We start from the raw sequence: 12,597 nt of genomic DNA, 5'->3' as shown, positions 1-12,597 counted from the left end.
CTACTTCTATTTACTGCTCCTCCCCTTTTGCCAAACTACAGGGATAGCACATAAGAGCTCATTGTGGAAAAATCTATGAGTTACAAAGAATGAGCTGTGTGAATTAAGTTTTGTCAAGTGTTATGTATGACATGGCGAGATTGTGTGTTTGTGGACAGAGTGCCAATTGTCCATGTGTGGGTGAGTCAGAAAGAAAAGGCAGCTAACTGGGTCAGAGGAGTGCAACCTGACAACCCCTGAAGTCCTTGCTCACTACACAGCTGTCACCAATCTTTCCTAATATATATAATCATGATATAATTCTCCTGCTATTGACGTTTGTGTAAATAAATTATACATTTCCTTTTTTCCATAGCCAGAGGTTGAACCATTATGTGACATTCATTTTTTTCATTCATTTCAAGCTAAAAGTTTCAGTTTTCTAAATTGTTTCTTACATTTTCATATGTATATATATGTGTGTGTGTGTGTGTGTGTGTGTGTGCGTGTGTGTGTGTGTGTATGTGTATGTGTATATATATATGTATATTATCCCTGGGGATAGGGGTGAAAGAATACTTCCCACGTATTCCTCGCCTGTCGTAGAAAGCGACTAGAGGGGACGGGAGCGGGGGGCCAGAAATCCTCCCCTCCTTGTATTAACTTTCTAAAATGGGAAACAGAAGAAGGAGTCACGCGGGGAGTGCTCATCCTCCTCGAAGGCTCAGAGTGGGGTGCCTAAATGTGTGTGGATGTAACCAAGATGTGAAAAAAGGAGAGATAGGTAGTATGTTTGAGGAAAAGAACCTGGATGTTTTGGCTCTGAGTGAAACGAAGCTCAAGGGTAAAGGGGAAGAGTGGTTTGGGAATGTCTGGGGAGTAAAGTCAGGGGTTAGTGAGAGGACAAGAGCAAGGGAAGGAGTAGCAATACTCCTGAAACAGGAGTTGTGGGAGTATGTGATAGAGTGTAAGAAAGTAAATTCTCGATTAATATGGGTAAAACTGAAAATTGATGGAGAGAGGTGGGTGATTATTGGTGCATATGCACCTGGGCATGAGAAGAAAGATCATGAGAGGCAAGTGTTTTGGGAGCAGCTGAATGAGTGTGTTAGTGGTTTTGATGCACGAGACCGGGTTATAATGATGGGTGATTTGAATGCAAAGGTGAGTAATGTGGCAGTTGAGGGAATAATTGGTATACATGGGGTGTTCAGTGTTGTAAATGGAAATGGTGAAGAGCTTGTAGATTTATGTGCTGAAAAAGGACTGATGATTGGGAATACCTGGTTTAAAAAGCGAGATATACATAAGTATACTTATGTAAGTAGGAGAGATGGCCAGTGAGCATTATTGGATTACGTGTTAATTGACAGGCGTGCGAAAGAGAGACTTTTGGATGTTAATGTGCTGAGAGGTGCAACTGGAGGGATGTCTGATCATTATCTTGTGGAGGCTAAGGTGAAGATTTGTATGGGTTTTCAGAAAAGAAGAGTGAATGTTGGGGTGAAGAGGGTGGTGAGAGTAAGTGAGCTTGGGAAGGAGAACTGTGTGAGGAAGTACCAGGAGAGACTGAGTACAGAATGGAAAAAGGTGAGAACAATGGAAGTAAGGGGAGTGGGGGAGGAATGGGATGTATTTAGGGAATCAGTGATGGATTGCGCAAAAGATGCTTGTGGCATGAGAAGAGTGGGAGGTGGGTTGATTAGAGAGGGTAGTGAGTGGTGGGATGAAGAAGTAAGAGTATTAGTGAATGAGAAGAGAGAGGCATTTGGACGATTTTTGCAGGGAAAAAATGCAATTGAGTGGGAGATGTATAAAAGAAAGAGACAGGAGGTCAAGAGAAAGGTGCAAGAGGTGAAAAAAGGGCAAATGAGAGTTGGGGTGAGAGAGTATCAGTAAATTTTAGGGAGAATAAAAAGATGTTCTGGAAGGAGGTAAATAAAGTGCGTAAGACAAGGGAGCAAATGGGAACTTCAGTGAAGGGCGCAAATGGGGAGGTGATAACAAGTAGTGGTGATGTGAGAAGGAGATGGAGTGAGTATTTTGAAGGTTTGTTGAATGTGTTTGATGATAGAGTGGCAGATATAGGGTGTTTTGGTCAGAGGTGGTGTGCAAAGTGAGAGGGTTAGGGAAAATGATTTGGTAAACAGAGAAGAGGTAGTAAAGCTTTGCGGAAGATGAAAGCCGGCAAGGCAGCAGGTTTGGATGGTATTGCAGTGGAATTTATTAAAAAAGGGGGTGACTGTATTGTTGACTGGTTGGTAAGGTTATTAAATGTATGTATGACTCATGGTAAGGTGCCTGAGGATTGGCGGAATGCGTGCATAGTGCCATTGTACAAAGGCAAAGGGGATAAGAGTGAGTGCTCAAATTACAGAGGTATAAGCTTGTTGAGTATTCCTGGTAAATTATATGGGAGGGTATTGATTGAGAGGGTGAAGGCATGTACAGAGCATCAGATTGGGGAAGAGCAGTGTGGTTTCAGAAGTGGTAGAGGATGTGTGGATCAGGTGTTTGCTTTGAAGAATGTATGTGAGAAATACTTAGAAAGGCAAATGGATTTGTATGTAGCATTTATGGATCTGGAGAAGGCATATGATAGAGTTGATAGAGATGCTCTGTGGAAGGTATTAAGAATATATGGTGTGGGAGGAAAGTTGTTAGAAGCAGTGAAAAGTTTTTATCGAGGATGTAAGGCATGTGTACGTGTAGGAAGGGAGGAAAGTGATTGGTTCTCAGTGAATGTAGGTTTGCGGCAGGGGTGTGTGATGTCTCCATGGTTGTTTAATTTGTTTATGGATGGGGTTGTTAGGGAGGTGAATGCAAGAGTTTTGGAAAGAGGGGCAAGTATGAAGTCTGTTGGGGATGAGAGAGCTTGGGAAGAGAGTCAGTTGTTGTTCGCTGATGATACAGCGCTGGTGGCTGATTCATGTGAGAAACTGCAGAAGCTGGTGACTGAGTTTGGTAAAGTGTGTGGAAGAAGAAAGTTAAGAGTAAATGTGAATAAGAGCAAGGTTATTAGGTACAGTAGGGTTGAGGGTCAAGTCAATTGGGAGGTGAGTTTGAATGGAGAAAAACTGGAGGAAGTGAAGTGTTTTAGATATCTGGGAGTGGATCTGGCAGCGGATGGAACCATGGAAGCGGAAGTGGATCATAGGGTGGGGGAGGGGGCGAAAATTCTGGGGGCCTTGAAGAATGTGTGGAAGTCGAGAACATTATCTCGGAAAGCAAAAATGGGTATGTTTGAAGGAATAGTGGTTCCAACAATGTTGTATGGTTGCGAGGCGTGGGCTATGGATAGAGTTGTGCGCAGGAGGATGGATGTGCTGGAAATGAGATGTTTGAGGACAATGTGTGGTGTGAGGTGGTTTGATCGAGTGAGTAACGTAAGGGTAAGAGAGATGTGTGGAAATAAAAAGAGCGTGGTTGAGAGAGCAGAAGAGGGTGTTTTGAAGTGGTTTGGGCACATGGAGAGAATGAGTGAGGAAAGATTGACCAAGAGGATATATGTGTCGGAGGTGGAGGGAATGAGGAGAAGAGGGAGACCAAATTGGAGGTGGAGAGATGGAGTGAAAAAGATTCTGTGTGATCGGGGCCTGAACATGCAGGAGGGTGAAAGGAGGGCAAGGAATAGAGTGAATTGGAGCGATGTGGTATACCGGGGTTGACGTGCTGTCAGTGGATTGAATCAAGGCATGTGAAGCGTCTGGGGTAAACCATGGAAAGCTGTGTAGGTATGTATATTTGCGTGTGTGGACGTATGTATATACATGTGTATGGGGGGGGGTTGGGCCATTTCTTTCGTCTGTTTCCTTGCGCTACCTCGCAAATGCGGGAGACAGCGACAAAGTATAATAAAAAATAAAAAAAATAAAATAATTCTCCTGATCCAATCTAACTGAGTACCATTCGTTTAAACTTTTCCCGATGATCTCTTTAGCTTTTTTCAACCGAGACAGCACGGGCAACTGAGAGCCCTAATCAGAGCCACCTTGGTTACACTATATGTACATGTACCCTAGCCTAAGCCTAGTCCCATTTTACTGACCAACCCACAATGGAAGATGAACAGCTTGTGTTGACTAGAGACTGACTATCACATCCTGGATTCAAACCTACGTGGGTTCAACATGTGTGGCCTGTAAATGCTATCATTCATTTTCCTGTGCTCTATTTCAGATTTGAAGGCAGTAATGAATCACAGTTATTTCTGCTTTTCTGTGGTATTTGCTTCAAAATGGTATCCAATCCCAGCTTTTCATCTTATGTAAATACCACTCTGTTCCATGGTCTACATTACACTTGTCACAAGCATGGACAAGAAAGAATTTTGGGTAATTACTATAAATAATTTTCAAATGTTAAGTAATCATTTACATAGTTTACATAAATATAACATTCAAAAGCTGGAAAACCATATCTGAAAGATCAGTAATGTATCTACAATTCAAAAACTCTGAAATACAACTGCTGTTCAACTCTGAAATGTGAATGGATTAAACCATAGTAATTCAGAATGACACTTGGGTCTGATATGCACACTAATTTGGGAACACCTAATCTACGTATCAACCTTGGCATCAAAATGAATTTACTGTATTTTAAGGAATTTTATCATATTATCATTAAACTTAGTCGCTGTCTCCTGCGTTAGCAAGGTAGCGCAAGGAAACAGATGAAAGAATGGCCCAACCCATCCACATACACATGTATATACAGAAACGCCCACTCACGCACATATAATACATACCCATACATTTCATTATCTACACGTACATATTCATACTTGCGGCCTTCATCCATTCCCGTCGCCACCCCACCACACATGAAATGACACCCCCCTTCCCCCTGCGTGCGCGCAAGGTAGTGCTAGGAAAAGACAACGAAGGCCACATTTGTTCATACTCAGTCTCTAGCTGTCATGTGTAATGCATCAAAACCACAGCTCCCTTTCCACATCCAGGCCCTACAAAACTTTCCATGGTTTGCCCCAGATGCTTCACAGGCTCTGGTTCAATCCATTGACAGCACATCGACCCGGTATACCACATCGTTCCAATTCACTCTATTCCTTGCCCGCCTTTCACCCTCCTGCATGTTCAGGCCCCGATCACTCAAAATCTTTTTCACTCCATCTTTCCACCTCCAATTTGGTCTCCCACTTCTCCTCATTCCCTCCACCTCTGACACATATATCCTCTTGGTCAATCTTTCCTCACTCATTCTCTCCATGTGACCAAACCATTTCAAAACACCCTCTTCTGCTCTCTCAACCACACTCTTTTTATTTCCACACATCTCTCTTACTCTTACATTACTTACTCGATCAAACCACCTCACACCACATACTGTCCTCAAACATCTCATTTCCAGCACATCCACCCTCCTGCGCACAACTCTTATCCATAGCCCATGCCTCACAACCATACAACATTGTTGGAACCACTATTCCTTCAAACATACCCATTTCTGCTTTCCAAGATAATGTTCTCGACTTCCAAACATTCTTCAAGGCTCCAAGAATTTTCGCCCCCTCCCCCACCCTATGATTCACTTCCGCTTCCATGGTTCCATCCGCTGCCAGATCCACTCCCAGATATCTAAAACACTTTACTTCCTCCAGTTTTTCTCCATTCAAACTTACCTCCCAATTGACTTGACCCTCAACCCTACTGTACCTAATAACCTTGCTCTTATTCACATTTACTCTTAACTTTCTTCTTTCACACACTTTACCAAACTCAGTCACCAGCTTCTGCAGTTTCTTACATGAATCAGCCACCAGCGCTGTATCATCAGCGAACAACAACTGACTCACTTCCCAAGCTCTCTCATCCACAACAGACTTCATACTTGCCCCTCTTTCCAAAACTCTTGCATTCACCTCCCTAACAACCCCATCCATAAACAAATTAAACAGCCATGGAGACATCACAAACCCCTGCCGCAAACCTACATTCACTGAGAACCAATCACTTTCCTCTCTTCCTACACGTACACATGCCTTACATCCTCGATAAGATTTTTTCACTGCTTCTAACAACTTGCCTCCCACACCATATATTCTTAAAACCTTCTACAGAGCATCTCTATCAACTCTATCATATGCCTTCTCCAGATCCATAAATGCTACATACAAATCCATTTGCTTTTCTAAGTATTTCTCACATACATTCTTCAAAGCAAACACCTGATCCACACATCCTCTAACACTTCTGAAACCACACTGATCTTCCCCAATCTGATGCTCTGTACACGCCTTCACCCTCTCAATCAATACCCTCCCATATAATTTACCAAGAATACTCAACAAACTTATACCTCTGTAATTTGAGCACTCACTCTTATCCCCTTTGCCTTTGTACAATGGCACTATGCAAGCATTCCGCCAATCCTCGGGCACCTCACCATGAATCATACATATATTAAATAAGCCAACCAGTCAACAATACAGTCACCCCCTTTTTTAATAAATTCCACTGCAATACCATCCAAACCTGCTGCTTTGCCGGCTTTCATCTTCCGTAAAGCTTTTACTACCTCTTCTCTATTTACCAAATCATTTTCCCTAACCCTCTCACTTTGCACACCACCTCGACCAAAACACCCTATATCTGCCACTCTATCATCAAACACATTCAACAAACCTTCAAAATACTCACTCCATCTCCTTCTCACATCACCACTACTTGTTATCACCTCCCCATTTGCCCCCTTCACTGAAGTTCCCATTTGCTCCCTTGTCTTACGCACTTCATTTACCTCCTTCCAAATCAACTTTTTATTCTCCCTGAAATTTAATGATACTCTCTCACCCCAACTCTCATTTGCCCTCTTTTTAACCTCTTGCACATTTCTCTTGCCCTCCTGCCTCTTTCTTTTATACCTCTCCCACTCATTTGCATTTTTTCCCTGCAAAAATCGTTCAAATGCCTCTCTCTTCTCTTTCACTAATAATCTTACTTCTTCATCCCACCACTCACTACCCTTTCTAATCAACCCACCTCCCACGTTTCTCATGCCATAAGCATCTTTTGCGCAAGCCATCACTGCTTCCCTAAATACATCCCATTCCTTCCCCACTTCCCTTACCTCCTTTGTTCTCACCTTTTTCCATTCTGTACTCAGTCTCTCCTGGTACTTCCTCACACAAGTCTCCTTCCCAAGCTCACTTACTCTCACCACTCTCTTTACCCCAACATTCTCTATTCTTTTCTGAAAACCCCCAGAAATCTTCACCTTTGCCTCCACAAGATATTGATCAGACATCCCTCCAGTTGCACCTCTCAGCACATTAACATCCAAAAGTCTCTCTCGTGCGTCTATCAATTAACACGTAATCCAATAACGCTCTCTGGCCATCTCTCCTACTTACATATGTATACTTATGTATATCTCGCTTTTTAAACCAGGTATTCCCAATCACCAGTCCTTTTTCAGCACATAAATCTACAAGCTCTTCACCATTTCCATTTACAACACTGAACACTCCATGTATACCAATTATTCCCTCAACTGCCACATTACTCACCTTTGCATTCAAATCACCCATCACTATAACCCGGTCTTGTGCATCAAAACCACTAAAATACTCATTCAGCTGCTCCCAAAACACTTGCCTCTCATGATCTTTCTTCTCCTAATATTGGTAATTGTTTTCAACGTGCTTATATGCACAGTTTATGCAAGTTTTATGGCTTCTCCTCTTTGGTCTTCTTGAAGAAACTTACTGGTTTGCATGGTCAATTCTGGTCTGAATGAAGCCACCATGGTAGGATCATTCTAAAAATCCAAGCATCTCTTGCTATTTAGTAACATCTATAGAGGTGAGACAAGTTGTCACAAACCCCTGAACTCTTTATAGCCCATAAGAGATGAGATAATGTGTACAATAAACATTACCACATAAAAGAAACAATCAAACAGACATGCATAATGCTCACATTCAGTGCTGGCCATTGAAGCACATCTACAGGGTATTTTCGTGGTTTTAAGAGCAAAATAACTGTATTGGACTGGAAACTACTGGGTTATCCAACCAACACCTGCCGACACATGAAATTTTGAAACGAAGGATAATCATATGAATGCTGATAAGGTTATTCCTCATGAGAGAACTTAGTAATGGTGAAATTATTTGGTGCAAACAAACTGGTAACTAATAAACAATCCCAAATGAAAGATAAAATTGTAATTTTCAGCTGAAATTCTATTCAGCTCTTCGGAGTGAAATGATAACTCAGAATGTGTGGATGGTGACAACTTTGTAAAGGTGAAGGCTGTAATGCTGAGACTACAAAGTAAGCTTCTAGGTAAAGTGAGGTCTCGGAGAGTAATGTCAACGTTTTTATGTTTGGTGTGGCCGTGAGGAAATACTGTACAAATCATCTGCTTTAAGATGTTTGGGCTACGTACTATGATGCTACATTTCCATATTTGGTTAATATATGTAAAATCAATAACATTTACAAGAGCAGGAGAGTGGTTACATGAGGAATCTACTACATAAATATGCAAATAGTGTGTATATGCCTAAAATACATACATATGCAAATATTCAGACTTGCTTGTCTTCATCCATTCCATTCATCCATACATTTCAATAGCTGTAATACTTCTTTCTTTTCTTTCATACTATTCGCCATTTCCCGCGTTAGCGAGGTAGCTCTAAGAACAGAGGACTGGGCCTCTGAGGGAATATCCTCACCTGGCCCCCTTCTCTGTTCCTTCTTTTAGACAGATAGATAGATAGAGAGAGAGAGAGAGAGAGAGAGAGAGAGAGAGAGAGAGAGAGAGAGAGAGAGAGAGAGAGAGAGAGAGAGAGAGAGAGAGAGAGAGAGAGAGAGAGAGAGAGAGAGAGAGAGAGAGAGAGAGAGAGAGAGAGAGAGAGAGAGAGAGAGAGAGAGAGAGAGAGAGAGAGAGAGAGAGAGAGAGAGAGAGAGAGAGAGAGAGAGAATTTCCAGCCTCCCACTCCCTTCCCTTTTAGTCGCCTTCTACAACACACAGGGAATACCTGGAAACTATTCTTTTTCCCCTATATGTTAAACCCACCTGGGTGATGGCAGTGTCATAATCCAGTTCAGCATTTGGTCCAGAGCAGAGGTGGACATTAGCTGGTGCATTACTCATCAAATCACAGCTTGATACCTCATTCTGAGGGAGAGAAGGTATGCTGAATTAAATTTTCATATTTCAACCCTAAAAATGCGTGCAAACATGGCTGTCATTCATTTGCAACAGATGATACCTCATTATGGCAGTAGTATTTAAATATAATGGAAAAAAAATCACTAACCTTTACTGAAGATACTCCAAAGCTAAAATTGTGTACTATGAAAATGGTATTTTCATAAATAAAAGAAAAATTAACTGTTAAAATGATCTTTCATACATACATATTCGCCATTTCCTGTGTTAGCGAGGTAGCGTTAAGAACAGAGGACTGAGCCTTTGAGGAAACAATCAATTTACGACTCAGTATCTGATGAGAATTTTCTAACTGTAACAAATTTCATATCTATCCGTAGTATCTTTGATTTCACCATTTGAATCATATCTATCCTGCCTCTTATACCTTAAATCAAATCCATCCACTTCATAATCAAAAGACTAGAACTAATGACAATGAATGTTTTCTCATAATACTGCATTACATTATGTCCTATTTTCAAAGATTTATATATAAAAAAAAAAAAAATGCAGCTCCAAAATCAGTGTTCTACTATGTTTTATACTTCTATATCAAAATTATGATAAATAATCAAGTCTACTCCAAGAATTGTGTCATACATAAGACATAGATCAATAATTCCAAAAAAAAGTAGTAAGAATAGTCTCATATTGAAAGCCTGAATCAATGATTCCAATGAAAAAGTAATGATATTCATATTATTTATTTATTTTGATTTGTCGCTGTCTCCCGCGTTAGCGAGGTAGCGCAAGGAAACAGACAAAAGAATGGCCCAACCCACCCACATATGCATGTATACACATACACATCCACACACGCAAATATACATACCTATACATCTCAACGTATACATATATATACACACACAAGACATATACATATATACACATGTACATAATTCATACTGTCTGCCTTTATTCATTCCCATCGCCACCTCGTCACACATGAAATAACAACCCCCTCCCCCCTCATGTGTGCGAGGTGGCACTAGGAAAAGACAACAAAGGCCCTATTCATTCACACTCAGTCTCTAGCTGTCATGTAATAATGCACCGAAACCACAGCTCCCTTTGCACATCCAGGCCCCACACAACTTTCCATGGTTTACCCCAGACGCTTCACATGCCCTGGTTCAATCCATTGACAGCACATCGACCCCGGTATACCACATCGTTCCAATTCACTCTATTCCTTGCATGTCTTTCACCCTCCTGCATGTTCAGGCCTCGATCACTCAAAATTTTTTTCACTCCATCTTTCCACCTCCAATTTTGTCTCCCACTTCTCCTCGTTCCCTCCACCTCTGACATATATATCCTCTTTGTCAATCTTTCCTCACTCATTCTCTCCATGTGACCAAACCTACTTCAAAACACCCTCTTCTGCTCTCTTAACCACACACTTTTTATTTCCACCCATCTCTCTTACCCTATTATTACTTATTCGTCAGACCACCTCACACCACATATTGACCTCAAACATCTCATTTCCAGCACATCCACCTTCCTGCGCACAACTCTATCCATAGCCCATGCCTCGCAACCATACAACATTGTTGGAATCACTATTCCTTCAAACATACCCATTTTTGCTTTCCGAGATAATGTTCTCGACTGCCACACATTCTTCAAGGTTCCCAGAATTTTCGCCCCCTCCCCCACCCTATGATTCACTTCCATTTCCATGGTTCCATCCGCTCCCTGATCCACTCCCAGATATCTAAAACACTTTCCTTCCTCCAGTTTTTCTCCATTCAAACTTACCTCCCAATTAACTTGACCCTCAACCCTACTGTACATAATAACCTTGCTCTTATTCACATTTACTCTCAACTTTCTTCTTTCACACACTTTACCAAACTCGGTCACCAGCTTCTGCAGTTTCTCACATGAATCAGCCACCAGCGCTGTATCATCAGCGAACAACAACTGACTCACTTCCCAAGCTCTCTCATCCACAACAGACTGCATACTTGCCCCTCTTTCCAAAACTCTTGCATTCACCTCCCTAACAACCCCATCCATAAGAACATTAAACAACCATGGAGACATCACACATCCCTGCCGCAAACCTACAGTCACTGAGAACCAATCACTTTTCTCTCTTCCTACACGTACACATGCCTTACATCCTCGATAAAAACTTTTCACTGCTTCTAACAACTTGCCTCCCACACCATATATTCTTAATACCTTCCACAGAACATCTCTATCAGTCTATCATATGCCTTCTCCAGATCCATAAATGCTACATACAAATCCATTTGTTTTTCTAAGTATTTCTCACATACATTCTTCAAAGCAAACACCTAATCCACACATCCTCCACCACTTCTGAGACCACACTGCTCTTCCCCAATCTGATGCTCTGTACATGCCTTCACCCTCTCAACCAATACCCTCCCATATAATTTACCAAGAATACTCAACAAACTTATACCTCTGTAATTTGAGCACTCACTCTTATCCCCTTTGCCTTTGTACAATGGCACTATGCAAGCATTCCGCCAATCGTCAGGCACCTCACCATGAATCATACATACATTAAAAAACCTTACCAAAAAGTCAACAATACAGTCACCCCCTTTTTTAATAAATTCCACTGCAATACCATCCAAACCTGCTGCCTTGCCGGCTTTCATCTTCTGCAAAGTTTTTACTACCTCTTCTCTGTTTACCAAATCTTTTTCCCTAACCCTTTCACTTTGCACACCACCTCGACCAAAACACCCTATATCTGCCACTCTATCATCAAACACATTCAACAAACCTTCAAAATACTCACTCCATCTCCTTCTCACATCACCACTACTTGTCATCACCTCACCATTAGCCCCCTTCAACATGTTCCCATTTGCTCCCTTGTCTTACGCACTTTATTTACCTCCTTCCAGAAGGTAATGATATAGTCAGAAAATGGCTTATGAATTTGTTTCTCAGTCCCGACAAATGACTAACTGTCTAAGCATATGAAATAAAAGTTTAATTGTCAAGATATCAATAATCTTTTCATTAAAATATTTAAGTGGCCATCTTATCAAACGTGGAAAAAAATTGATATTCTTGGAATTTGTGACTGGTATCAGATACAAAAATCTAACAAAAGTGTAAAGCTAACAAGGAGAGAAAATTTCATGGTTCCACTATTTCTAATTCTACTTCAATTCTCACGTAGTGGATAAAGTTTATGAAATATCTATCACCAAGTCTGTCAAAATCACAAGGCCAAAATGTTATACACATTATAACATGTTTACCAACAAGCCAGCCATATAACCCTGTCAGGTTTGTCATATTCCCCACCACATTTTACTTAATCTCCATGTCATATGCTAACCACCACACTTCTCAAATATTACAAAAGTTTCACATCAACTCCCTAAGCCTATACATTATAATACTGCACAGGAAAGTCATACATTGACCTGA

At 41.2% G+C, this 12,597-nt stretch overlaps 3 protein-coding genes across 11 annotated transcripts in view; 2 read left to right on the top strand and 1 right to left on the bottom strand.

Moving 5' to 3' along the window:
* LOC139762964 (uncharacterized) overlaps positions 1-12,597 on the top strand; it is a 614,722-nt gene that overhangs the window by 208,708 nt on the left and 393,417 nt on the right. The window lies entirely within an intron of this gene.
* The window catches only part of LOC139762967 (uncharacterized), a 135,873-nt gene that overhangs the window by 55,946 nt on the left and 67,330 nt on the right, over positions 1-12,597 (bottom strand). The window contains exon 1 of one of the 8 annotated variants that reach the window (XR_011715885.1): positions 9,031-12,480. The exons of 3 other annotated variants lie outside the window; for them this stretch is intronic. Coding sequence is in view for 1 of the 5 variants with exons in the window: in XM_071688380.1 (XP_071544481.1) it covers positions 9,031-9,108 (78 nt within the window). In the remaining 4 variants the exon portion in view is untranslated. Of the gene's footprint in view, positions 1-9,030; positions 12,481-12,597 lie in introns of those variants that run through there. 4 more of the 8 variants (XR_011715890.1, XR_011715884.1, XR_011715887.1 and 1 more) reach the window with 4 other exon arrangements.
* Positions 1-12,597, top strand: part of LOC139762968 (negative elongation factor D-like) — a 395,386-nt gene that overhangs the window by 353,264 nt on the left and 29,525 nt on the right. The gene's annotated exons all lie outside the window — the stretch shown is intronic.

This window comes from Panulirus ornatus, chromosome 45 (assembly GCF_036320965.1).
Source record: "Panulirus ornatus isolate Po-2019 chromosome 45, ASM3632096v1, whole genome shotgun sequence".
NCBI lineage: Eukaryota > Metazoa > Arthropoda > Malacostraca > Decapoda > Palinuridae > Panulirus > Panulirus ornatus.
The sequence above is the reverse complement of the archived record's forward strand: the minus strand, read 5'-3'. Positions and strand labels throughout refer to the sequence as shown.